The sequence below is a fragment of the Tigriopus californicus genome, chromosome 1, assembly GCF_007210705.1.
Source record: "Tigriopus californicus strain San Diego chromosome 1, Tcal_SD_v2.1, whole genome shotgun sequence".
In the NCBI taxonomy this organism is placed as follows: Eukaryota; Metazoa; Arthropoda; class Copepoda; order Harpacticoida; family Harpacticidae; genus Tigriopus; species Tigriopus californicus.
The window spans coordinates 2,002,097-2,027,970 of NC_081440.1; the positions used below are offsets into that span (position 1 = coordinate 2,002,097).

Here is a 25,874-nt window from a genome sequence, read left to right on the forward strand (position 1 = left end):
AAGTTCTTCCGTGCTTTCAAATTTGTTACTGATTATTTGGCCCTCAAAAAGAATTTTGCTTCCGAGGCCTACCGATCAGGGCAGGAGGCACAATGGACAAGGCAAGGCCCTGCTACCTACGGAGTTCACCCTCAAATCCAGGTGCTGGAAGATATTATGATATAATTTTCCTTTTCATATACATTTTGTCTGATATGGACGGGAAAAATAGCCCTTACAGACCCCCAGAGTTGATGCCTATATTTCAGAAAATTTCTATGCAATTTTTGGTGGAAATTCGGTTAATTTTCGAGGCAAATTTGGTATCAATAAATACCATATTTATCTGCAAGTTTTGGCCGGCCCAACTAATTATATCCTATCCCACCATTTCAAAAATTTTTACTCCCGAAGACCAAAAAACATTCATTCATTCTACCCACCCTAGGTATATCACATTAGCTTTTTGACAATACAACCAGTTATCAATGAAATAATGTAGAATTGATAAGCCCTTAATTCCGACGATATATTTTTCTTGATTGTTTTGATATATCAACACAATTGATTTAGTACATGCAAGCAAAATATGACTTTTTGATGCTTTTCAAATCTTTTTTGTCAAAAAAGCCTCGAAGGCATAATATTCAGGCATAAGAAATAACATTCTTAAAAATAAACCATGGCAAGGGTGAGGTGCAAGATAGATTTTTTTTTCCTGAGAATCGGTTTTCAGAGGTATAATGTTCACTTTCATGCCACCAAAGGAAACCAAACGCAACTGTAAGAAACTTTATTTGATGGCTCTGTGCTCATTTCCGGTCACTTGTAAATAGAAAGAACATTTCCTCTCGCCTAATTTGGCTTTAAACGGTTTCAAATGAAAATCATACATTGGAAATTTCTTTGCTTTCTTTGCATGTAATTTATTGAAGTTCGGATTTCAAATAGTCGGTAGAACTGGTTCGCCATTTCATAATGTCCTTTCGGGTGAACAGAAGCTCGGGTAAGCCCTCCGTCTTCTCTTCAAACTCGACGGAATTAAATGGCGCACGCGTTCAGGGTATCGACTTTCTTCAAGCCTCACTTTGTTGAATACTGCACGCAAAGAAAGACCCTCCTATTGAATAAATAGCTATCAATCATTTATAAGAAAGTCCATCAAAACAGAAAAGCTTGAAAAAATTCAAGACGAACTTGACTGATTTTTTTTCTATCGCCAAAAAATAAAAATGTGTTTTGAATTGGTCGCAAATGGCATTTTAGGTGATTTATGCTTAAAGGCGGCGCTAAGCAAGACGGTGATAAAATATGGTTTTTGGTGAATCATGCAAAAGTCCCTGGCGTAGTTTTCACAAACCTGGCTATCATTAAGGATCTAGAAATCAAGTTGTGAAACGATATCTTGCCCTCACTGGTGGTAAATGTCAAAAAGTGCAATGAATACCCCTTGCTATTGTCAAAATGTGCAATATCACAAACCTGTGCAATTTTTGTACCTTTGTGGTTTGCTCAAATCAAGAGTGACGGACGCAATCAATTATTGACATTTTTCTTATTGTACTTGATTGCGATGTTTTTCACCATTCAAAGTAATTTCAGATGTTAAGATCAAAGTCTTCTACCAATGCAAGTTAATACAACAATCTGGGCCTCAAAGGTTCAAGCAAGAATATTTATAATTTATAATTTCTTGCTATTACTTTCCTTTGGTCTGTCCGATCCTTGGCTTAAAAAAACCCACAGAATCTAGTTAAAAAGATGGAAGTCATTCTGATGTATGAAAATACGGACCAATGAATCTCCCAATTCAGTCGTCTTTGATTTGAGTCATTCCAAATATAGTAAAATCATGAAATCCATGAAAAGTGAAATCTCCTTAGTCGCAAAATTGGACGATTTTTTTTGTTTAACTGCACTGGCTTGACTGGCAGTCTGTGGTATAAAATATTCCTCCTCCACATGGAAAACATCAATCGTGGTTTCATCTTGCAGAATTGTACATTGTAGGTAAGCCAATCGTTCCATACTTGGAACTTGTAACTCAATAAGATTGAAGCTAAGTTATGTATACATTTTCATGTCTAGATAAAATTCACGTCAAGCTATAAAAAACGAGACAATTCTGAGGAATGTAACATGAAGCTGTGAGTGATGCAGAGCGGTCCAAAGGTTCCAGTAACGAATTAAGGGACTTTTTCATAACAGGAACTTGGCTGCGGGCCAAGGGTCTTAGATGAAGAGTTAAGCATACGAGTTTTCAATCCAGTTCATTGCTATTACAGTATTCAGAGAAGGTACGCAACGTATCTATCCGTTGCTTCATGTTTTCTAAAGCATTCAAGAGCCTTGTCCCAACTCAGTGTTTTAGAGCCAATAGCAGTGACCATACAGGCTTAATGAGCGTTTTGAGGGCACTTTCAACCCCTCGAGAATCCAGGATTAGTTTAATCAATCAAATTCTTATCTCTTCTTTATTGGCTTCTTCTTTGTTCACTTTACTTTCATCTGATATCGGCAGGGAATTGATGATGAGAAGTGATTCAAAACCTCCGCCAAAACTTTTAGCTGACCCAACCTAAAGAACCAAAAGTGGCGACAATGTTACTCCTTAATCTCAACAATGCATGGATGAAATTCAATAATAATTTCAAAACGTAACCCTGTTTATAGAAGCGATATTCTGATATTAATCAAGAATAGTGCTACGGTGCCAACATTATCACAGGAGGTCAGCTGTCTTGAACTTTGTAACATAGCTTAGCATCATTGAAAATTTAGTGTGCGGCCGTGTTAGTAAAATTAAATGCGGTAAAAACATTTCACTAACCATGTAATAGAGCTTGATCTGAAATAGTAATTTTAGCATAAATTAAGAATTTGAGCCTTTTCTAACAACCGAGTTTTTTCACAAGTTATACTTTTGCAAGTTAAATGATCAATCGACTTTACCATACCATTACTGGTAAGCAAAAGATAACGTTTCCAAGTGATGCAATATTTACGTAAGATGTTTCATTAAACAATAAAAACCAAATTAATCTTCAAGAGTAATTTGGTTTGAAGAAAGACTTTCTAATTGTCACACTTTTGTAATGTTGTAGAATGCAAAATGGCCTTCTTTTTCTGGGTGGTTTAGATTTTTCTTAAAGATAGCAAAAGCGACATTATTTTCAAGTCGCCTAATAGATATTGCATCAAATCTTTCGAATTACGTATCCAATAAGCGTGTACCTACCTCCTGCAGGACGTGGACTATCCAAACCTATTCAAAGTATGATTGGCTTCCACGTGATCTTGATCTTTACCATTAGTCAGACATTAGTTGCCGCTATTCCATTTCGACCAGGTAAGGATAATGCGGAATTTTTCTCACTTCGTCCGCTTTTAATGGCTATTCTTTTTTACATCCTTGATCCTTGACGCAAATTTGCACAACTTTAAGTCAGTTGTACCTGATGTTGAAAATAATGTTAATCTTTAAAATTGTAACAATGTGCATTTGTTATTAACTTGTTGATTTTTTATCAATTTATCCTTTAGTGCGCATGTTCAAAAGAAATCTGGTAACTAATCCCCCTTTGTCTATTTGTGTAGATTTAGACATGTCTTCAAACACGTTAAAACAACACCCCACGTAACTCTTTCCTCTGGAAATCTTCTCTAAATAGGTGGCTCCTTTGCAAATATTGGCAACTTTTTGGCCCAATTTGACGCCTCCACGGCCCCGTTGATGCCCTGGCCAGAGACAACGGACCCTAGCCAAACCTGCCCCCCGGCTTCTGATCCTAGTGAACGCGTGGTCAAATCTAAAATTCCTATCCAATTTCCCGACACTCCCGGATGTTATGAATTTAAGACTCCAAACTATGACACCTCTGGTTATCCCTCAGCAGAGAATGTGGCTTATATTTGTACCTGGGTAAATTCGGTGAGTTATGTTGAAGTGACACTCACAAAGAAATTGAATCTTATGTTATGTCATTTATTCTAGCTGCCTCGAGGAACAAAAGCTGATGGGAGAATCGATGGCAGCACTTTCGAGCTGCAAGGCATAGGTTCAAGTGGTTCATGTGTTGATCACCTTTCCATGAAGAATCTTGTTAACGATAATCCCGGTGACGACCAAGACCAAGACTCTGATGACGAAAGAACCAAATTTTGCGGGTCATTATCTAGCGACAAAATCTTCACTGTGGAGAAAAGGACATTCAACATCCAATTGAGGGCTAATAGGGCCAGAGGTGGGAAAGGAGCCAGAATCGTCCTTTGCTTTTGATTATGGGATCCGACTTCATGAGTAATCGGTCATTGGTCAATTGTCATGTGATATTCCTGATTAGAAATGAATTTCTATTTTAAGCATAACCAATTGGCAAAAAACTGATAAGGAGCAAGGCAAATTCCGTCTATTCTCTTGACTTCGGGTCAAGACTTGATGTGTGTGTGTGTTTGTGTGCTCGATGCAGGGATCAATTAATGTGCATGTCAAAAGTAAGGCTTGAACTTAGTTGCCATATCATTGGGCAAAGGTTAATCTTTCCATTGGCTTGTTAGTGGTTAAACGAGTCTTAAAATAAAGCAGATATTCAAAGCAAGAAAGAGAAGACTTAGTGGCAAAATTGTACCAGAAAACAAATGCACAAATGACAAACTTTCTCTAAAAACCACAAATGCAGAAAGAATTGGCAAGTGGCGCCATTTCACTGAGAAAACTATCAAAAAACTTGAAGCAATTTTCAGACTCGAGATGATAACAGCCACGGATTGCACAAACACGCCTACAATCGAATTCTTTGTTATAATCACGTATGGCCATTGACCAATGAGTGAATCATGACGAACTTTCAAAAGAGTTGAAATGACATCTCAGTTTCTGATGAGATGTTCACTGGTTCTTGCTCCTGTTTTCTCGTACTTGATGCGTTGCATCTTGGATCAGGGCAAGTTTCCATCCTCTTTGCTAAAGTTGGCTTAAGTTGTTCCAATTTTTAAAGGGAGAGATAAGTCGCTCCCCAGTAACTATAGGCCGCTTTCTCTCACTTCAAATATTGCGAAGGTGTTTGAGAAGTCCAAATTTGCTGAGTTTTTTGAAGTCAATGAAGTCCTTCCTCCTAACCAGCACAGGTTCCGAGCACATTTTTGCTCGGTTACCCATCTCATTGAGCACTTAGAGCAAGTCATTCAGGAGCTGGAAAGACACGAGTCAGCTGATGTTGTCTATCTTGATTTTGCCAGGGCCTCAGATACAGTATGTCATGGTCTTTTGTTGAATAGACTTCATGCCATTGGATCCAAGGCAAGGTTCTCAATTGGATAAGAAGCTTCATTCAGGAAACGAAGCAAATTGTTAAAGTCGAGGGATCTCTTAGTGATATACATGATGTCAAGTCAGGTGTTCCCCAGGGTTCGATCTTAGGGCCCCTCCTTTTTATAATATTCGTTGCCCCGCTTCAAAAGCTTAGTATTACTGTCAGTCTCTCTTTTTATGCTGACGATACAAAGTTATTTTCTGGTAGGAATGGCCAAGATTCGACTAGCCTTGCAAAGGACCTAGAGATAATCTACTCTTGGGTTACTGAGAGCAATATGCCCTTGAACGGAATGAAATTCTGCGCAATGACCTTCGGGTCAACTCGTTTGAATACTCCACTCGTAGAAAGTGGAAGTAAAGTTATTGAGCAGGTCTCATCTATGAAAGATTTAAGTGTAGTCATCCAAAATATTGGAAAGTTCGATGAGCATATCCAGTTAAAGGAGGGTAAAGCTTTTCAAATGCGTGGTTGGATATATCGCACGTTTAAGTCCAGAGATAGCATCACGATGATAACTCCGTACAAGTCGATTGTTCTGCCACATCTTGAATATGCTTCACCCATTTGGGCTCCAATGAGTTCAGCAGGTTTGCAAAAGTCTTTACAAGTCGATTGTTCACGCTTAATGTGCGTTTTGAGAGCACCTTCAAGTCTTCGAGAATCCAAGCTAGTTCCAAGAATGAAGTCCACATCTCTTCATTCCCGGGCTCTTTCATTGTTCAATTTGCTTCTCTCTAATATTCCTAGGGAATCGGTAGGCCTTATTGATCAGGTAACATCTTTCAAGTCAGACTTGGACCATTTTTTAGATAGCATTCCAGATCAACCCTACATTCAAGGACTAGCTCGGTCTGCCAACTCAAATTCGTTGGTAGACCAAATATATAAAAATTGTAGAAAAAAACATGAATTAAGCCCAAAAATGAACAATTGAAACAATTCCCGCTTACTATCTTCTAATAGTCCCGGTCTTGTTGTATTCAAAACGAGATACCATGTTGCTCCCCTCGTCCATTTTTCAAAATTAATGGATTTGGGCACCGTGAATGGCCTAACTTGGCGGACGAAGGAAAACCGTGTCGTTTCCTTGCTTTAGAGTCCCTGCTTAATCCAACTAAGGACCAATAGAGCTAGATCTGGCCAAGTAGCCAGAGTCATCTTATGCTATTGATCGCCGAATTTGACTCGTCTCAAAATATGACTTTATTCATGTGATAGTTTGCATACCTTCCCAAAAATATAAATTATTGCTAGCATAACAACTACGAGCGTACTTCTGACTTAAACGTATGTGATTATTGACTTTCTGGAATGGGGAAAGAATTTCTGTCTAAGCAACTCACTTTGGCTCATAACATGCCGTTCGTATTTATTTTAGGATTATCATTTATTGGATGCTATTTACAATTTAATCATAATGCGGAAAAGGCACACCAACTCAAGGCAACGGAAGGGTATTTGTAGTTACCTCGCTAAGACTTACAACTGTTGATGATGGATATTCCAAGGCATGACAAAGGCTATGAAAAGGAAAAAGTGCCTTTGGTGGTGTTTTTGCCTTGTTTTGACTACTGATATTTTATCCCTTTAAACAGTACATATCTCACCATGTGTTAGAAAGCCAATAGCTACTCTGAACGACATCGACATGAATGCGATTACCGTAATTTTAAACTTCATTTAAATAAAAAATAATTGGTAATTCTTTTTCAACTAGAACTATTGAGGCTGAATTATGTTCAACCAGATTCACCCACTCTGCCTTGTTTCGTCTCGCAGGTATCTTGTTGAAACGGCAATTGGGCCCGTGATGTCGTGTATTGTGAGCAATTTTAAAGAGTTCTACTGAGCCCTTTTTTGGAATACGCAACACTTCTGCTTCTCACCCGTTTTATGCATTTATCATTAATTGTTACTTCACCCGCGGAAGTGACTGCATAGGCTCCTCAGTTGTCATTTATTTTCATTATTGTACAACCAAGCATGAAGCCGCTTTCTGGAGTCGCTAGAAAACAATAATTTGGGTACAGTGGGATGAGGGATGCAATCCATTATGAAACTCTTATGAGCGTCATGAACGAAGATCTGGGTCAATTTGGATACTTCCACCTCAAAAATAATCACTTGAGACAAGCTGGAAACAATCAATGTCCCATCACTATTCCACTTGATGGCGGAAATATTCGACAAACCAGTTGGATGAGGGTGAAATGGAGCTTCTGGGACTGGATCATGTTCTTTGAAAAAGAATAAATTGTCTTCTTCAGAGATGAAAGCTAACTGATATGGACCGCTCTTCTTCATGGAAGAACACTTCATTTTTGGAAATGAAGTTGACACGGATGTGGACCTCACTTTTTTCATAGTATCTGGGTTAAAGTCAACCACGGTTCCATTTGAAAGACAGATTGTCAAGTTGGAAGAGCTCAAGGAACACCCATTCACACTGTTGGTGAGCGTGATCTTGTGAAGCACTTGGAGTTGGCAGATGTTCAATACAGTCATTGTTGAATTTTCACTTATCACAATGATTTTATTCGACACATCCATGAAATGTGGTGTTCGGTCTAAGTCAAGTTCTTGAGATATCACCAGTAAATCTGAAAAAAAGCCCTTAATTATGTTTGTAATGCACGTAATGCAACCTGACTGAATCAATCCCTACCAGTCTCTGTTTTTCTTTCCCATGACGAGATCTTGAATTTCTGCAACAAAATCACTTTCAACAATCCCGGTACATCCACAAACTTGACCTGTAAGATATGTGAAAAAGAAGTCATTTCTATCCAAAACTTTCCTGACAATGAGTAAACTAATTCATTCAAACAACCTGAATGACGGGATCTTGCGATAAAGTTCTGGATCCAGCCACGAAACTAAAATCTCTTTGATGAAGTAAACCTTCTTTCAAAGGACATAATGCCGTCAGTTTCTCTGGGATTTCGTACACAGCAAGTTCAATTTGCTCCAAATCAAATTTTCCAGCCAAGACAAGCAGGTTAGTTCGAGCCAAGACATCCAACGATTGGATATCGCAAGATAGATGAAACATGGATATCTGCTGATATCTGGAATGATAGGAAAACACGAATTGTCTTGGATATCAAAGCACATTTCATTTTGCTTCTACCGTTTGATGGATGAGTAAAACCAATCGTCGTCCATGCTATCGTCATCCTCTAAATACCAAGGAGGATTATTGTCTGCAGAAATTGTTGACTTAGTTGGGATCATGCTGGAATGCATTTTTGTACTTGAAGTGAAGGGGCTGATATTTTCAATTTCTGATGTTTATACAAATGTTAGCTGTTGAAATTGGCGCGAATATTAAAAATGCAAGATAAGAAACTCGCTTGAATGAGCATTCTTATGAAACAATCATAGTTGCTAATCAGTATTCATATCATCTTAATATTGGGTTGGCAACTCTTTCGCATTCAGCATGGGTGAGTGAACGGACATCGAATTTTGTGTTACTTTTATTATTCTTTGAACCCTCTTAAGGCTCTTGGGGTACACGTCATACCTTTGCCGTCATGGCATTTTTGGGGTTCGCCAATTTATTCGCAATGAGATCCAATCTGTCGGTGGGCATAGTGGCTATGGTCAATTCAAGTAAGTTGATTCGCTCTGAAGCCAGTATTCCCTACAAACATGTGATCAATAGGGGACCATGCGTTTCAGCTTCCAGCAACTCGGGGGCCTCAGGAGAGCAATGCTCCATTCCAGAGGATATTGACGACTCGTCGGGGGTAAGCTTAATAGGAAATGCATTCGTTGTGATAGTGAAAATACCCTTGAGCGCCGACCTAGGATCATCCGGGTGACCTAAATTGGAGCTCAAGGGAACAAGGCCTTGTTCTAGGTGCTTTCTTTTACGGTTACATCGCTACGCAAATACCTGGAGGCATCTTGGCGGAAAAAATCGGAGGGAAATGGCTCTTTGGATTGGGGACATTTTGTACGGCCGTCCTCACCCTACTCACGCCATTGGCAGCAAGGGCTGGCATTCCTTATGTGATCACAGTTAGGGTCCTCGAGGGATTGGGGGAGGTAAATTCAAATACAAGTTGCACCTAAAATTTTAATCAGTTTTCCAAGAAGAGACTTTGAATCGGTTCAACTTTTAGGGTGTGACCTTTCCTGCCATGCATGCACTGATTGCAAAATGGTTGCCTATCAAAGAAAAAGGTCAATTGGCAGCCTTCATTTGGGCAGGTTAGAATTGAGTGCCATTTTTGCACGTGATTGTTTCTCCGAGATTACCTAAGCATGTTGCAGGAGGTCAAGCTGGGACGGTGATTTCGTTGCCAATAAGTGGAGTTTTGGCAGATGAACTGGGGTGGGATTGGATCTTTTATGTTTTTGGAAGTCTTGGATGTATTTGGTTTGTATTTTGGTGCTTTCTGGTATATGAAGAGCCCTCCAGTCATCCCAGAATATCGCAGGTGAACTTGTTAAAAAACATGATAATCTCATACCTTTGTCTACAACATGCACCTACACTCCCCAGGAAGAGAGAACCTACATTCGGGAAAATATACCAGCGTCCAATCCAAAAGAACAACGAAAGTTTCCACCTTTACTAAAGATCATGACATCTTGGCCCGTCATTGCCTTAATTGTGGCTCACATGGGTGAAAATTGGGGCTTTAATACCCTTCTTACTCAAACGCCCACCTACTTGAACAATATTCAGCATTTTTCTCTGAAAACGGTAACAATTTCCCCTCGCTTTTGGCGTAAAATTTTTTCAATAAGCCTTGGGAACTCCTCCTCAGAATGGATTTCTCTCGGCCTTGCCCTACCTTTTGATGTGGCTCTTTTCAATCCCAATGGGATTCCTAGCTGATTTTATGATCTCCAAGAAAGGCTTCTCAATCGTGTTCGTGCGAAAATTCTTCAATTCCATCGCTTTCTTTGGCCCCACCCTTGGCTTGATCTGGTTGGCCTTTGTGCGTTGTGATCGGACTTTGGCTGTGGTGGCCTTGAGCTTGAGCGTTGGCCTCAATGGGGCGGTTTATTCTGGATTTCAAGTCAATCACACGGACTTATCTCCCAATTATGCGGCCACTCTCATGGGCATAACGAATTTCTTCGCCAATATTTGCGGTTTCGTCACACCCTATGTGGCAGGGGCGATCACTGACCAAAATGTAAGAATACCTTTTCAAACACATTGCTATTCCTAATGGATATAAATATGCTTGCCCTTTCATCGAGATTGCATAAAATATCTCGCACTAACTTTACGCAGACGAAACTATACCAGGAAAGTCAAGTCAGTTAGTGCAATCAAAAATATTATGAAAAGAGCATTCCAGATATCATACAGCCCCCTTGTACGCATTTATTAGTGTTGGGGTGAGCCCGGACTCGAGTTCGAGTGCGTTAGAGGCTTTTACTCGAATTTGGTGAAATTGACCGGACTCGAGTCTCTTCATAATAAATTAGACTTATTTGTATTGGATTTATTCAGCAACGGGTCAAAGTCCTTCACGAATTGACCATGTCAGGCTAAAGATTTTGAACAGCGTTCATATTGTCTGTTTGAGTTAAGTAAAATGAAAATAGTGTTTTTGTGGACTTGGGTCAGCTAAAGTACTCGAGTCCTCTGCCCAACTCCAGTCTTGTGGCCGAATCGGTGAGTTCGGGCAAATAAAAGAATCGTCCCAGCACCAATACTTATACAGCCCTAAATAAGGTGCACTGAAAAAAGAGAACCCGATGCCATACAAGGGAAATGGTGTTTCATATCAAATGCCCAAATCTTATAATCGAACTTGCAGACGATCGACGTAGCTAAGCATGTATTTGATTTGGATTAGACCTAACACACTTTACTTAGCATTGTTAACAAACACGTATTTTTTGACATAAGCATACTTCATTGCTGACTGTGTTGTTTTACAAGACTCAATGATTCGCGAGCAAACACATTCTTTCTTTTTGTCGAACAATCTCTTTTAGCCCTTCACTAACCTATCCCCCACGCATAGACAATTGATTTTGAAATGTTGTAAAAGGACACACTCGCGTTTATGATGAATTTCATTACAGCAAACTATCGAAGCCTGGCGAACGGTGTTTTTAATTTCAAGTGGATTTTATGCCTTCTGTAATATCATCTACCTTCTCCTTGGAAGTGGCAGCCTTCAATCGTGGAATGACGTGTAAATGCGGGACACTCTGTTTTTGTAACTTTTGTAAGCATGACAAATACGGACAAATATGGACAAATATAAGAACATGTGGCAAAAATGGTACTTGTTGGAAAAACTTTACATAGAGCAATAAGAGAGGGGCATGCCCCCACAAATGAGCGTAGATAGGTCGCAAGGACATCACTGTAATCTATATGATTTGCATGAGCATAGTGGAAGGTTGCATGCCTAGATACATACCTCAATGAAGGAGGAGATGAGCACGCACGCGCATTTGTTTCAAGTCCGTCCGTTTCCAATCAGCAAAGTCAAGGTCTCTGAAATCGACGTGTTGTAAATCAATCTCAGGAAACAGGTGAACTGATAACTGTCAAGGAGAGTTGCTGTCTGTTTTTGATCAAACTTTCGCAATACATGTCAGTCAGGCCTCGAAATAACGAGATTGTGCGAGAGACCTAATCTATTTACCAGCTTTCGAGTACGCTTCGGAGCTGCAAGGGTGAAACATGTCCGACTCTGAAAAGAGATCCTCGTATGGATCAACCACTGGTCTCACTCCTCACGAGGTTCCCAAACCAAAAGGTAAGCCCAACCAGTTTGTTCAGCGCACTTGATCCTAAAATCACGAGTTGACCTGGCAAGTGAAAACGAGAGACCGTGAACCCTGTTTTTTAAAGGATGGATTCAGTCCCGATACGTTTTCGCACTGATCGCTTTCTTCGGCTTTGCCAATGTCTATGCCATGAGGGTGAACTTGTCCGTGGCCATTGTCGCCATGGCCGGTAAGTATTGGCTTATGCCGTTGTTACACTGAGTGGGATAAACGTTATTCTCCACCTATTAGTTGGCGGTGCTCATTTCGAAATTTGTGACAAACTGTTAGAAAGGTTTAGATAGAGACTTTAAGGACTATTAATATCGTGTTAGGTTAGGTAAGGTTAGGTTAGGTTTGATAAGTAGAGGTTAAGTTAAAAAAGTAGCACCGCCAACTAATCGGTGGAGAATAACGTTTACCCACTAAGTGGTAGTACCCTGGATGAGTGGGTGACCCTTTGTCTTACAGGGAAATCGAACACTACCAGTGAGTCGGATAGTTGTCCAATTGAAGACACGGGCGAAAGCTCCCCGGGAGATTTCGATTGGGACTCCAACACCCAGGGAACCATCTTGGGAGCCTTCTTCTACGGGTACATAATCACACAGATCCCTGCGGGCATTCTAGCTGAAAAGTTCGGGGGCAAGTGGATGTTCGGGTTGGGCACGCTCATCACTGCCGTGCTCACTCTATTGACGCCCGTGAGTGCTCATGCTGGAGTGGGATGGTTGGTGGCCAATCGCGTCCTCATGGGACTGGGAGAAGTGAGTGGTTGACTGTCTCTTTAAATTGGTTCGTTGGCAAGAATTCAATCACATGAGTTGTTCATTACTTGCTCTAGGGCGTCACGTTCCCCTCTATGCATGCCATGATTGCCAAGTGGATCCCTCCCAAGGAGCGAAGTCGACTTGGTTCTCTCATTTGGGCGGGTAAGATCACTATTGGCTAACCTGGAAGATTACATTCTGATCTTAAAAGAGTGTTGATTGATTGGAATAGGAGCTCAGGCGGGGACAGTGGTGTCTTTGCCTGTAAGTGGATACTTGGCAGATGACCTGGGTTGGGAGTCGGTCTTTTACGTGTTTGGTGCACTGGGCATCGTTTGGTTTGGCTTTTGGATCTTCTTTTGCTTTAACTCGCCAGCAGAGCATCCCAGAATATCCCAGGTAAGAAGTGCAAAATCGTTTAATGACAAGACTTACTGTAAGAAGCAACAAAATTTTTCGACAGTGATCATAACTTTTTTGTTGTGGCAAATATTTAAAGAAATTCACGAATTGATGGTGAGGATGATGCTTTATTTAGGGTTTCGTTTATGGTTATGAAAAGACCAAAAAAGTTTTTTTTTTCCAAATATGGTTAATGCTATACACAGATTTGAAAACATTAGGTTCCCAACCTTGTTTTCAACATTAATCAAGCTTGCAAACTTTATTCATGCCTAGGAATGGATAGTAAAGTATGAAATATGTTAGTTGCATACGGGAAAGAAGCACTCCACAGTGTTGGTAATCTAAAACCGTTAATTGCATTTATTGTTTGAAGCACTCATACATCAGATTTGATGACACAGAGAGTGGGTTACAAAATTGAAACGGAAAGAGCAAGGCGAATATAGAATGACGATGAACCCTTTCTATATGATGCTTCTACCTTTCCTACACTGCCTTAACTTTTTTTATATTTTAATGTGTGAGTGAGCTATCAATAGGGGCTCGGCAGCTTCGAAAATGCATCCTTTTCCATGGGTGAAATCTTCGGTTTTTTATAACCTTGACCATGCATTTTCGTTTGATAAATGATCATTGAATCAAAGAAAAGATGACCTTCTGGGAAATCCATTGCAGGGTTGATTTGGAGATTTTAATATTCTGGCCGTCATCAAGTTTACGATACATGTAAAAATGTGAGGAAATTGGCTTGAACTTTATGTGCTGGTATGAACAATTTTTCCCTCTTGCCCAGAGTACGGTGAAAAAAAGATTCTATTTGTGGTTAATTCTTAATCTGCCACGAAAAAGTCATATCTTGGTAACATTTTTGAATTTCGCGCCTCCGTCGCCTCTTTACCTTGACGGGGACTGCTTGTTTGACTTTGCTTGTGCGCTCTTTCAATGGCAGTCTTTCTTTAATTTTAGCTTACACTTTGTGACGTAACGGCGCCGAGTCCTAATGAACAATACTTCCTCATTGATCCGAATGCGGTTCATCTTTTCGAACTCTTTGCATGGCCTGGCTCATAGTTCGCTAAAAAATCCTGTTTTGATAGCAAGTGCAACTAAATATTTCAGTTGAACTTGTTTATATCCATTAAGCCTTATGGAATCATTTTCAATTTACATTCAAGTCTTAGTCATCCTTTTAGGTCAATGTGCTAGAGGGTCTAAACTCAGATACCAAAATCTGCCTCGCTCATTTGAGAGACTCAAATACAATTATCTTACGTACTAAATTGTTACAATCTAATTTCCAAAGCTAATGTTACTGTTCCTGTTACTGTCAACATCATAGGCGAATATACTTTTGTTGTAAATATTGCTTGAAAAAATGACCTCTGACGAAGTATTGTGCAAATCGTTAATGCTGTACTTCTTATAAAACCATGGTTCTCTCTCGGGAAATGCCGCTCACCCTTGTATCATGAATGTAATTTATGGAAAAAAACCTTTTCTATGAGCCTATAATAAGATCATCTACTGATGGAGCACGATTCATCACGATACCGAACTTTCCGACAATTTCGTGTAAGGTTATGCCGTTATCACCAAAAAATCTGTACCATTGACGAGTTTAGGACCACCCTGCCTTCACTAGATATAGTGGTTCAGATTTTAAGCTATTACGTGGATTTTGCAATATACACCCTGAGACATGATGAAGATTGAGTAACTGAAACAGCCAATCGAAGGAACAAAATTTAACCTTGCCCATGGCTGGAAATTTATGCAAGTCTTGAAAAGTTGAAGCTGCTCCAAGCTTGAAAATGTCACGAGCAATAAATATCACAGTAAGAACAACTCCTTGACCGCGGCATTGAGAACTGAATTAGATATTCGATCATATTGAAAGTACAATCACTTAGGTGCTTGTCCAGCCAGTTGGGCATCTTCATTCTTCAGTCGTGTTTGAAATCTTGTGTTTCTAAAGAATGACAGGACTGAGATATTAGGTGAGAATAAATTCCCATTTGCACATTTGTGACAAAAAAAAACCCTTTGGTCTGTCTTGTGGCTACTTTACGTACGAGTACACATGGCCTTGCAGAAGCTTGAAAGAGGTTCAACATGTTGACTTGAAAAAACGGGAGGGATCCTCTAAGCAACAGATAGCTGTCTTATGACGTCACCGCCACAACTCTTTGGAGGTCAATGGCAATATCTTCAGTTCAATGAAGGTCAGTTAAGAAAAGAAAAACACAAGTCAAATTAGGTCAGTGACCTCCCAAAATTAGCGAAGAGTCATCAGTATAACTGTGAAAAAAGTCGAAGAGCTTTTTAACACGTTTTTCGACTTTTTAGGGTCTATTTGACTATTTGGAGACCATTCGACTTTTTCCAGCTTTTTGCCGTTTTCACACATTTCGTCCATTTTTCGCATTTTGTCTACTTTCGTTCGAACGTTCCTGCTTCCTTCAACGCAACAAGAGAAATCAAAACACAACGAAGCGTAAGAAAATGGCAAACGTCGAGATCACGTTGTTATGTTTCAAACCAGGGAGAGCTAGGGCACACTCCATGGATATGGCTAGTGAGTAGTTGTCCCAACAAAGCTCACAGCTGCACGCCGAAGAACTGCACTTACGGGTCGAACAAAACGATTTGTAGAGGTACTTAGCCATGTCTCACTCTCATTTTCTGATGTATTGAAGCCTTCTCTCCAAGACCATTTGAACCTGATACTATTGATGGAATGCTTCACATAAGCATTAATAACTTCCAAGTAATTTGCTAACATTTTCTTCAGGTTGACCAGATTGACGGGAAGATCGTTCAATTTTGGAAGTTTTAGGAAAGCAATTTCCAAATTAGCTACCTTTTAGGGCCCGTTGTGGTTTGCTTAATGTCCAGAGCTTTTAGATTGGTAATCGAGCTTCTTGTACCTAAAACTAGAAATACACCACCAAATGCTTGTTTTCCGCGTATTTTTTCAACTATTTTCCCAACTATTTTGCCATTTTCCAGCCTTTTTTAGCCGCTATTTTGCCGAATTTAATTGTTTTTACGGCTCTAGTCATCAGACAACCGTTCCTTAAAGAACCTAGAGTTCTCTCGTCTTCTTCCGTTTACATTGTGAAAATGATTTTGAACAATTGCGAAATTCATACAGCAAATTGAGGGCTCTTGAAAGTAAACTGAAATTAAACTAAAAGCTTAACCCCCCACCATAAAGGAATATGATTAGCACCTGATAAAAAGATTCTGCATCCGAACCTAAACCCCAAAAACTATCGACTGTACTTTTGCATTAAAAAAACGGGTCGTTTTTTTGTGTTGACAGGAGGAAAAGGACTACATTGAAAGCCATATTCCGAGCGACAACGAACAATCCAGTCTTCCATTCCCTCCGCTTTTGAAGATCTTCTCATCCTTGCCATTCCTCTCTCTGATTGTGGTACATTTCGGACAAAACTGGGGATTCTACACCTTGCTAACGGAGACGCCCACTTACTTGAGTGAGATTCAGCACTTCTCCCTAAAAACAGTGAGTGAAGCTCAAATTGATCCCGCTTTGCCGAGCCCTTAATCAATACAATATTTGGATTCCAGAACGGACTCCTATCTGCCTTGCCTTACTTGTGCATGTGGATCTTCTCGATTTGTATTGGTTCCTTGGCAGATTTTCTCATCTCTTCCAAGAAGATATCTGTGGTCAATTCTAGAAAATTATTCAATACCATTGGGTTTGTGATTCCAGCCCTTGGTTTAGTTTGGCTTTCATTTGTGGGCTGTGACCGGGTGACGGCCATTGCCGCTCTTTGCGTGGCTGTTGGCTTCAACGGAGCCATCTACTCTGGATTTCAGGTACGTAATCTTAACCACTTCAACTTCACAGGGTGGCCGGAAGTAGCAGCAATGAGTTTATCAATTTAGCAAGTATAGCAAGGCAGGGCTTTCGCAATGAACAGATGTGACTTGTGATGGGGTCACAAATTCGCTCTTATCACTTTGATAGTGGAAAATGAGTACAACTTGTTTGTAGAGAATGTTCGTTGTCAGATGACCAAGGTTCAGATATGTATGCAGGATATATTGATTTGAGTTACTGATCAATTTCAAATTGCAGGTATTTTTGGCCACCCTGTAGTTTCCGATAGTAGAACTAGTGCTCTGAATTTACACCGTTTTAGGTTAATCACGTGGATCTGTCTCCAAATTATGCGGGTACTCTGATGGGAATCACGAATATGTTCGCCAATATCTGTGGGTTCGTTACCCCTGCCGTGGCTGGTGCAATAACCAACGGCAACGTGAGTGTTCACTTCAAAAATTGCGAAAGTGGATCGGATTGCTTTAGGCATTCTTTCTTTTCTTCTTTCAGCAAACATTTGCGGCTTGGCGAATCGTTTTCCTTTTGTCTACAGGAGTCTACTTGGTGTGTGATCTAGTCTTCGTCATTTTTGGCAATGCTGACGTCCAACCGTGGAACACTCATTGGGAGAAATAGCGACTGAAATAAATTATCGACCATCTACTCAGGAAGATGTACATTTATATTTTCCTGCAATGCCTATAATACTCTTCAAGCACCTACCAATAGTGTATTCACTAGATTCTACAAGTTGCATCTGATTATGTGTTAGGCCGGTCAATGGTATCCTTTTAGTGGTCGAGATGGACCCTCAGAGATGAGACTCCTTAATTCAAGTTGAATGAGTACGGTGGGTAAGGCAAATGGCTCATGAACCTCTGTTGCTGTAGAGGGTTGGGAGTGGGCCCGGGTGATGCATTGGTGGAGTTGGAGGCTGTCGAATGGTGGTCGGGAGGGTTGGGGATGAGAAGTTGGACAGGTGCCAGGCTCTGATGAACCAATGGCCCTTGTGGCCCTTGTGGTTCTTGTGGACCATTCGCTCCCATGAGATCGATCGAACCATCGCCTGATTCGGGATCGTTCTCGGGTCGAGAATTGCCGCCTTCGTCACCTTCACCCCCCAGGCCTCCACTCCGTTTGTTTCGGGTCTTACCCGAGTGGACGTACTTTTTGTGATATTTTAAGTATTTCTCTATCCGGAAAGCTTTGTTGCACTGGTCACAAGGATATTGATCATCGGCCGTGTCACTGTGATGGATGGTCATGTGTTGGGTTAAGTGGCTCTTGTTGTCAGCAATGTAGTCACACCTCTGACATTGGTGAACAACCTCCTCTTTGGGATTCTCGTGGGTTTGGTTGATATGGCGGCGAAGGATTCGCTCTTGGTTGAAGCTTCGGCCACAAATGTCGCAAAAATAGTTTCCAATCTCAAATTTCTTGTGGACAAGCTCCTTATGGCGTTTCAGAGCATTACTCCTGGCACACTTGTGATCACACAAATCACACGCAAACGGTTTTGCACCAGTATGAGTGAGCATGTGCTCTCGAAGTCGATTGGGAGCATTGAAGGCCTTGCCGCACTCTTCACAAGTGTGATTCTTCTTATGCTTGGACGTGATGTGATCGTTAAGCGCTCCTCCTCGAGCAAATCGTTGCCCGCAATACTCACAAGGGAACTTGAGATCCTCTTCAGAAACATGGGTGGAAAAGAAATGTTTTCGAAGGCTGAAGAGGGAAGGGAACACTTGATTGGAGTTGCACAGACGAAATTTGCAACGAAATTGGTTCTCTCCCAGCTTGTCGTACTTGGGGATAGGAACATTCTGAGGATTACAAATGGTCTCGTGGCGAGCGAAACTCAGTTCATCTTTAAAGGCCTCTTTGCAACGTTTACAACAGTATTCGCCGTCTTCATTCATTTCCAATTTCGGTCTGCGCTTCAACTTCGTTCTCTTGGACTTATCCTTGGACTTATCCTTGGACTCGGATCGATCTATGACACTGTCAACCTTATTTCGAGAGTCGATTGGCTTCTCATCAAAAATGTTGGATTCGTCGGGGTCGGCTTTGACACTCGGATCGGTGCCATTGCTGTTGCTGTGAAATCCTCGGGTATCTTCATCGCCTTCATCATCATCTGGAGCGACAAAGTCATCGTCCATTTCATACTTGACCTGCTTCCGCTTTCGAGTGACTTTGGTGGTTTTCTTTCGACCTCGTTTTCTCGAGGCCAATTCCGAAGGAAAGAGAAAGTCGTCCGCATAGATATCCGGGGTAATGACCAGATCCTGGTCGAATACATCTCCCTGCTCCTGGATTTCTTTACCACATTTCTGGCACAGAGCTAAAGGCACCTTCGGATAGGTCTTATTATCCTTATTTTGCTGTTGCTGTTCTTGCTTGATATTGGCTCCCAGATCGGAGGAGGCCAACTTGGACAGAGTCGTTGAGTCTAGGCTATGAAGGCCACACATTTCTTTGAGATTCTTCTTGTGATAATTTAAAAACGTGGACACATTATATTCTTTCTTCACTTCCACATCCCCGAGCTTCTGAGGAAGCAGAGTATTCAGGTCACTAGCTAGGCTGGGATGAAGATCAGTTCTTCTGCACCAATGTCGACTCATACCAAGCACTTGCTCCATCTTTGGACTTAGCGTCAAGTCATTGGTGGAGGTTGTTATTTGGTGTTCAATGGGCTCCAACAGATCCTTGATGAGTTGATTGGTAGCTTCTAAGAGGCCCTCAATCTCTTGAAGAACCAAATCAAAGCCATTTTCATAGTTGTACTGAGAGTAATTGGTGGCTTTGAAGAATAGCAGATCCGCCAGAGAGAAATGCGGAAAGATCTTGTCGGCCACTTTAACCAACACTTGGACTGGAGTATCAGTGACTGGCTCCAAGATATCCTCAGCGACAGTATTGAGGTGAGGATCAAACTCTGGCAAATTGGAGACCGGCTTGGCACTAGGTCCCAGGGGGACACTTGGAACAATATCTTCCAAGCCATTCTCCTCCGACTGATAGGGGTGGGCAAGTTTGTCATCGACGGCACCCGTCAAAACATCATTAGTCACCCCCAAGAGCCTTTGTTCCACCTCCACTCCGGCGGGGGCGTGAACCTCCGCATTCTGGAGAGGCGGTGGAGATAACAATCGCTTATTATTTCTACTCTCATCAGATTCGTTCTCAGGCAACGTTAAAGCCATCCCGTCAGGCACATGCATAACCCGAAAATCGCCATTCCCACGTGTGCCCTCCATTGGAACCCGATCCTCGGAGGTCTGTCTTGACACCGAAGGCCCTGTCCAGCACTCGGGCTTCACGGAAAGTGCCTCGAACTGGCATAAAACACGGAAATTAAATCTGGTGAAGCAAAGCTGAAAATAGACCAGCAGTCCAGTCCTATGAACACTTCTGTCCCGCGAGGCTGGCCCACTCAAGGACTGCCTGGGCCTGGCCTCCAGCCCAAATCGGGCGTTTTGGCCGATCAGTGATGAGCGAAGGGAAGGCAGGGCTTGGATGAAGTGAATAAGCTAGTATAAGCCATGGAGAGAAGGGAGTTGGGAGTTGGGAAGAAGGAAAGAAACATAGACAACATGACCGCTTTCCTCATTGAAGAACGAGTCAGTGGGTTGGGTTAGGTTGGGTGGTCTCCGGACCAGACATGGAGCAGCTCCAGGTTCAACGAAATAACCCGCGGAAAGTTGGGGCTCGATTTCATGACCAACCCTGGCGAGCCGAAAAGTTGCAAATTCTAACAATTGTAGAAGCTCTCTAAGGCATGTCAACGAAAGGCATCTTTTTGAAATAATTGAAAGTTTTTTGGGCACTTACAAATTATAGTTTTACTGAAATTTCTAGACACTTGGTTGGCTAAGCACTGCGACAAGCAAGTTTGCGATCATTTCCCACGAGACCATCCATTGTACCGTTTAGCCAACCGATTGGTCGGCCGTCCGACAACCAATGTCTGGAAATCTAATTTAACAATTTAATATAAAAAAAGCATTAGTTCCGCATTTGAATTTTAAAGATGAAAGCAATAGCAACCGTTTAAGGAATAAAGTATGTGTGCTCCATGACTGATTGAGTGATTGGCATTCTTTGGGCGTCGAGGAAGCACTGGTGGGTTGTCAAAATCTGAAAAACTGTTAGAGATTATTAATTCTACTTCCATTTTATCTCAATAGTGGGTAATGAAAGTCAGCAAAAACAGCTTTGGATCACTGCAAGGACCCCGTTGATGCATTTGGATGGGTAGCTAACTTTGACCCTTACACTTCAGCTTGTGTCTAAAAAGTAACGCAATGTATCATTACTTTAAGCACATTCTTATTGGTGGATGTCGAATTATCGGCAATTATCGATTGGCAAAACAATGTAAGACCTTCAAGTCGTTTATTGTACTGTTTATCAGCCTAGGACTCGCTTGTCTGTCCGCCACTTCCTCAGTTAGACTTCAATGATTTAGTCAACACAAATGGACTGCAATTTGCCCCAACCCCAATCTCAACATGTGAAGAAATATGTTGTCACTGTTGAGGTCCCAGGTCCCGTTTGAACTCGTTGTAAAGTACTTATAATTCGTTAGATTCCTCACCACAAACCCAGCAATATCTCATACTTGAACTGCAATACTCCATGTTAATGAATGCAAAGAGATTAAAGCTATTTATGTTTGCTCCATTCACATTTTCTTAGCTCCTCCTTGAGAAGACTGAACGCTCTGGCCCAGCTTGATGTTATTTCAATGGGGAGGAGGAGATGCAACACTCAAAATGTGTGCTACCACATGGATTCAACAACTTCGATCCAGGCAAGCTTTGTGAACATTCCTAGGGCCTGACTCGAGACTGGATGAGGCGTCCAGCACGACCTCTTTGATGGCCTGACAGTTTTATAGGGCCATAGCCAACGACGATTGAGTGCTTCAACTAGATGGAGTCGAGAACTGATCTCTAATAAAGCAAGCGTAGAGAACGGCATCTTCATAATGGAGATCGATGCTGATTTTGATATCCTCAGCTTTGTGGAGGGGGACACTCACGATATGGTTATCCCTGGGGATCCATTGGACTCGATTGTTTCCAATGTACTCAGTGAGCATGATATTATGGACATCCTTGGTGAAGAAGTGCTTGCTGATGCAAATCCCTCACTGAATGGACCCTTGGGATCTAAAAACCACCTATGTCCCGTGTGCAGACGTCCGGCTGGGAAACATTTATACTATGGAGCGCAAGTGTGCGTGAGTTGCCGGGGATTTTTCCGAAGAAGTGTCCAGAATAATCACCAAACCATTTTCCAATGCATCGGGGACCTCAATTGTGTTGTCGACTCAACATCCCGGAAAAGTTGTAAATTTTGCCGATATCAAAAGTGCCTCGACGCTGGAATGAATCCGGCATATGTGTTATCGGCAGCAGAGAGGAAGGTTCGCATCTTGCAACGATATCGCTCTAAAAGTGGGACCACGTCAATTTTACCCAAGCTCAAGCTGCAACAAGATTTGGCCATGACTTTTACACGAGAGGAGAAAATGTATTACGACAATGAGTTCAAGTCCATGATTGATCTTACCTACGCAAAGTGTCTGGAATTCTTTGTTAACCGTTTAGACGACTTTAAGAGCTATCACGAGACTCTATTTTTGGGGATCCCTTTGACACCGGAGAAGATGAAAATGATGATGAGATTGGACGAAGTAACCATCACGTCCTATTGTTTGCAACTTGACGATTGCTACGAACTGTCCTTTCATGACCGAATGACTCTGATCAAGAACAATTTTCCGGCCCTATATGGTCTTACATGGGCCGGATATGGACAAGATTCCAGTGCATACGAATACTACGCCACTTTTCTTGAAGTGATCAAAGGAAAAGCTTCGACTGACGACAAATATCGTCCACTGGCTTGTTTGGCAGAACAGCTATTGCCCTCATGCTCAGCAATCGAAACGAACTTGGTGGATCTTAACGAGATATTACCCCCAGAGATACTTCGTCAAGAATCAAAGATAACTGAATTAAACCAAGAGACGAGAAAGGTACGAGAGTGGTGCAACCCATCTGGATCAGCAATCGGACCCGACAATAATATTATCCTGATATTCTACAAGATCATTTTATTCGGGACCGAATTTTCGGATCGGCTGGACGATCCAGCCAAATGTGGAGCCATTCAAGACAAATACTTGTGGCAACTTCATCGGTACGTCAAAACTCAGTTTGGCAAGAAGAGTTACGCCCTTTTACATGAGACTGCCATGATCCCCTTGAGCATCAAATCGATCTCAAACGTTCTTGAGGAGGCAGGGAAATAACACAACAGTAGCAAAGGTTTCCTTATGGTTTGGAATGTGGGTGTTTTTTTTTCTTATTGCATCGATGATGGATTGATCTCAAACAGTGGAAATAAAAATTCATGTTTTGAGTCTGTGTCTCAAGCAGGAACTGAAAATGACACACGTATGCTTTCAGACCATCTTTTCTTATGAAACTTGATTTGTTGCCATGAAGGGGAGATAAAAACAGTTATCTGAACACCCATAAAGTAGCAATGTTGAGATGCAATTCTTATGCATTTTTTGCAAAGTCCAAGATAACAAGATGTTTATGAAGTAGCTTTTCATCACGTCGCCAAAGATAACATTTCGGCAGTGTTTTTGAACCCACAGCTCCATATCAATCACTCTCTCAATAGAACTCGCTCAAGGAACTGGGTAAGTTCAACATATCTAAAAAAAAAAAAGGGTATGGATTCATGGGCGTTTCTAAAAACACAATCTATTTGGATCCTTGTGTTTAAAAGTCTTTTACAAAGTGCGGTGACAGTCGCCGTTGCTAGACAATACGCATGCCTAACTAAACCTTCGAGCTTCCTTATTAGTCTCGTTTTGGCCCGACCCGCCATTCTCGTTAGGAGCAGGCCCGCTTTATCTCTCAAGAATATGAACGAATGTTTTCGAGCGCCTTCGCAACTAATGTTCAGTCTTACCTTAGGACATCCAGTCGAACTTGTTCGTCTGTCTTTGCCATTGTGATGTAAGTATTGAGTTTGAAGGACTGTCAGTATGGATTTTGGTGTCATACCGGAGGATTTCGACCTTTTGGCCTTTGTGGATGGCAACGGGCCCAACCACTGTATTCCAGAACTCGACGACGCCGACATCTGGGAGATTCTAGCGGATGACAATCTCAAGGACATTCAAACCAGTCATTCTTTCATCCCCCCCAACTACCCAAGAGACAATGTTTCATCCAACGACTCGGGTACAACAAAGAGGTGCCCAATATGTGGAGGATCGGCAGGAAAGCATTGCTACTATGGTGCCAACACATGTTCCGGATGCCGAATGTTCTTCCAAAGGGCAGTCAAATCGAACAAGATTGTCCAACAAACTTGTAGCAAGGGAGGAACTTGTTCCACCATTGTTATTCCTTCTTCTTCTCCACGCAGTAGAGTGTGCAAGGTCTGTCGGTTCCAAAAATGTCTGGAAGTGGGGATGAAACCTAGCTACGTCGTCACTGGCCGACAAACTATCAACAAGAGTTCCCCTTCGGATTACACAAGGTCCAAGAAGATTGTCGAAGACTCGGGCAAGTCGTTCCCATTGGAAAGAAGAGGTTCTCAAATGATGTTTGTTTTCACTTTGGAGGAGAGGAATGTCTACGTGGATGAATTCACCCAACTTATCACTAAATCCTACAATACCGTGATCGACTTTTATAGTGTGCAGCCAGTTATGTTTGACATCTTGGTGAAGACCGTATTCCAAGGCCAGACAAGTGATTCGAATAGTCTCAAATGCATGACCAAGCTCGACGAAGATATCCTCATGCAATACTGCATGGGGAATCCGGACTTTGAGCAACTTTACTTTCATGACAGGATGCTTTTGATCCACCACAATTTCCCAATCTTATTTGGATTCATGTGGAGCGTGTTTTGCATGCCTGAATTTTTGACGGATTATTTAGGCGGCCTAGTCCGACACCTTAATCACGGTGCTAACAAGAAAGGCAAACAGCTCATTAGTCCTCTACAAAAGTCTGAAAGGACCAAGCTAACCCAGGGAGTTGAGAAGATGACCAACGAGAGCGATCCATTGAGATTGGTCAAAAATATGCATCAAATCCAAGACTGGGTTAAGGCAACCTCTGATCCTTCTCGAGATAATGTTCTGATAGTCTTGATTTTGAAGGTGTTCCTTTTTTCCACTGAATTTGGACACGACAAGCTCAAGAATGGACCCAAGATCAAGGCATGCCATCAGAAATACCTTTTCCAACTTCACAGATATCTCAAGCAACTCTTTCATGAATCTGCCAATAGTAGACTTCACCAGCTTTTTCTTATGTCACTTTGTGCCAAAGATGTTTTCAATGCATTGCAATCTTTGACTATAAACTTATAGCTCAATCGTATATGAATATTCATCCCTTTTTTTCTTTTCTTTAAGGAAATGGATTTCCCCAATTTTGATGCGGAAGAGGGGGACGTTGTCTTGACTGATCGATTTCTATCGCAAATTTTATCTGACGACGTAAACGATTTAAGTATTCTATCGCAATGTGACACTCGAGAGGACACGGCCCTAGTGACACACCCTCCCAAACCTTTTGGTCTAGAATGTGAAGTGTGTGAGAATATTTGTAACCATCATGTCTACTACGGGGGTAAGGTCTGTCAGAGTTGTCGGGCGTTCTTCCGAAGAGCCGTGCAAAACAAATCTCATCTCTTGTGGGTGTGTAAAGTGAAGGGCATTTGTTCCATTCATTGGGCAGT

At 41.5% G+C, this 25,874-nt stretch overlaps 6 protein-coding genes across 6 annotated transcripts; 4 read left to right on the forward strand and 2 right to left on the reverse strand.

The window, feature by feature from the left end:
* Window positions 1-1,950: 1,950 nt before the first annotated feature.
* On the forward strand, window positions 1,951-4,347 carry LOC131879392 (uncharacterized; the record flags this gene model as incomplete). Its single annotated transcript, XM_059225703.1, is given in 4 exon segments — window positions 1,951-1,989; window positions 3,227-3,328; window positions 3,651-3,910; window positions 3,974-4,347. Coding segments are annotated over 4 exon segments (686 nt in total), but the record flags the coding sequence as incomplete, so codon positions are not given.
* A 2,885-nt stretch (window positions 4,348-7,232) lies between these two features.
* Window positions 7,233-8,786, reverse strand: LOC131885897 (uncharacterized). The gene is made up of 4 exons (XM_059234092.1): window positions 8,425-8,786; window positions 8,125-8,362; window positions 7,960-8,047; window positions 7,233-7,894 (listed from the first exon to the last, which is right to left on the reverse strand). Exons 1-4 carry the CDS (start codon window positions 8,538-8,540, stop codon window positions 7,248-7,250), a joined length of 1,089 nt encoding a protein of 362 aa, XP_059090075.1. The 5' UTR covers window positions 8,541-8,786; the 3' UTR covers window positions 7,233-7,247.
* Window positions 8,722-17,744, forward strand: LOC131889110 (sialin-like). The gene is given in 18 exon segments (XM_059238121.1): window positions 8,722-8,740; window positions 8,799-8,909; window positions 8,979-9,046; window positions 9,108-9,347; window positions 9,425-9,512; window positions 9,576-9,742; window positions 9,808-10,011; window positions 10,076-10,450; window positions 11,983-12,040; window positions 12,136-12,240; window positions 12,522-12,817; window positions 12,895-12,982; window positions 13,053-13,219; window positions 16,551-16,754; window positions 16,820-17,074; window positions 17,401-17,520; window positions 17,592-17,698; window positions 17,700-17,744. Coding segments are annotated over 18 exon segments (2,682 nt in total). The 5' UTR covers window positions 8,722-8,736; the 3' UTR covers window positions 17,725-17,744.
* On the reverse strand, window positions 17,743-20,735 carry LOC131885849 (zinc finger protein 652-B-like). Its single transcript, XM_059234036.1, has one exon. It carries the CDS (start codon window positions 20,342-20,344, stop codon window positions 17,909-17,911), a length of 2,436 nt encoding a protein of 811 aa, XP_059090019.1. The 5' UTR covers window positions 20,345-20,735; the 3' UTR covers window positions 17,743-17,908.
* Window positions 20,736-21,753: 1,018 nt separating this feature from the next.
* Window positions 21,754-23,551, forward strand: LOC131885888 (glucocorticoid receptor-like). Its single transcript, XM_059234079.1, has one exon. It carries the CDS (start codon window positions 22,078-22,080, stop codon window positions 23,407-23,409), a length of 1,332 nt encoding a protein of 443 aa, XP_059090062.1. The 5' UTR covers window positions 21,754-22,077; the 3' UTR covers window positions 23,410-23,551.
* A 150-nt stretch (window positions 23,552-23,701) lies between these two features.
* Window positions 23,702-25,513, forward strand: LOC131885879 (nuclear hormone receptor family member nhr-10-like). The gene is made up of 2 exons (XM_059234069.1): window positions 23,702-23,808; window positions 24,089-25,513. The coding sequence occupies exon 2, from the start codon at window positions 24,160-24,162 to the stop codon at window positions 25,501-25,503; it is 1,344 nt and encodes a 447-aa protein (XP_059090052.1). The 5' UTR covers window positions 23,702-23,808; window positions 24,089-24,159; the 3' UTR covers window positions 25,504-25,513.
* The last annotated feature ends 361 nt before the right edge of the window (window positions 25,514-25,874 follow it).

What these genes read in the sequence shown, in the direction of transcription:
- LOC131885879 (XM_059234069.1), top strand. Translation starts at nt 24,160, where the DNA reads ATGGATTTTGGTGTCATACCGGAGGATTTCGACCTTTTGGCCTTTGTG.
- LOC131885849 (XM_059234036.1), bottom strand. Translation starts at nt 20,344, where the DNA reads ATGGAGGGCACACGTGGGAATGGCGATTTTCGGGTTATGCATGTGCCT.
- LOC131885888 (XM_059234079.1), top strand. Translation starts at nt 22,078, where the DNA reads ATGGAGATCGATGCTGATTTTGATATCCTCAGCTTTGTGGAGGGGGAC.
- LOC131885897 (XM_059234092.1), bottom strand. Translation starts at nt 8,540, where the DNA reads ATGCATTCCAGCATGATCCCAACTAAGTCAACAATTTCTGCAGACAAT. An exon ending in CGCAAGATCCCGTCATTCAG is followed by an intron (nt 8,048 to 8,124) that starts GTTGTTTGAATG and finishes CATATCTTACAG; the next exon opens with GTCAAGTTTGTGGATGTACC. An exon ending in GGAAAGAAAAACAGAGACTG is followed by an intron (nt 7,895 to 7,959) that starts GTAGGGATTGAT and finishes GCTTTTTTTCAG; the next exon opens with ATTTACTGGTGATATCTCAA.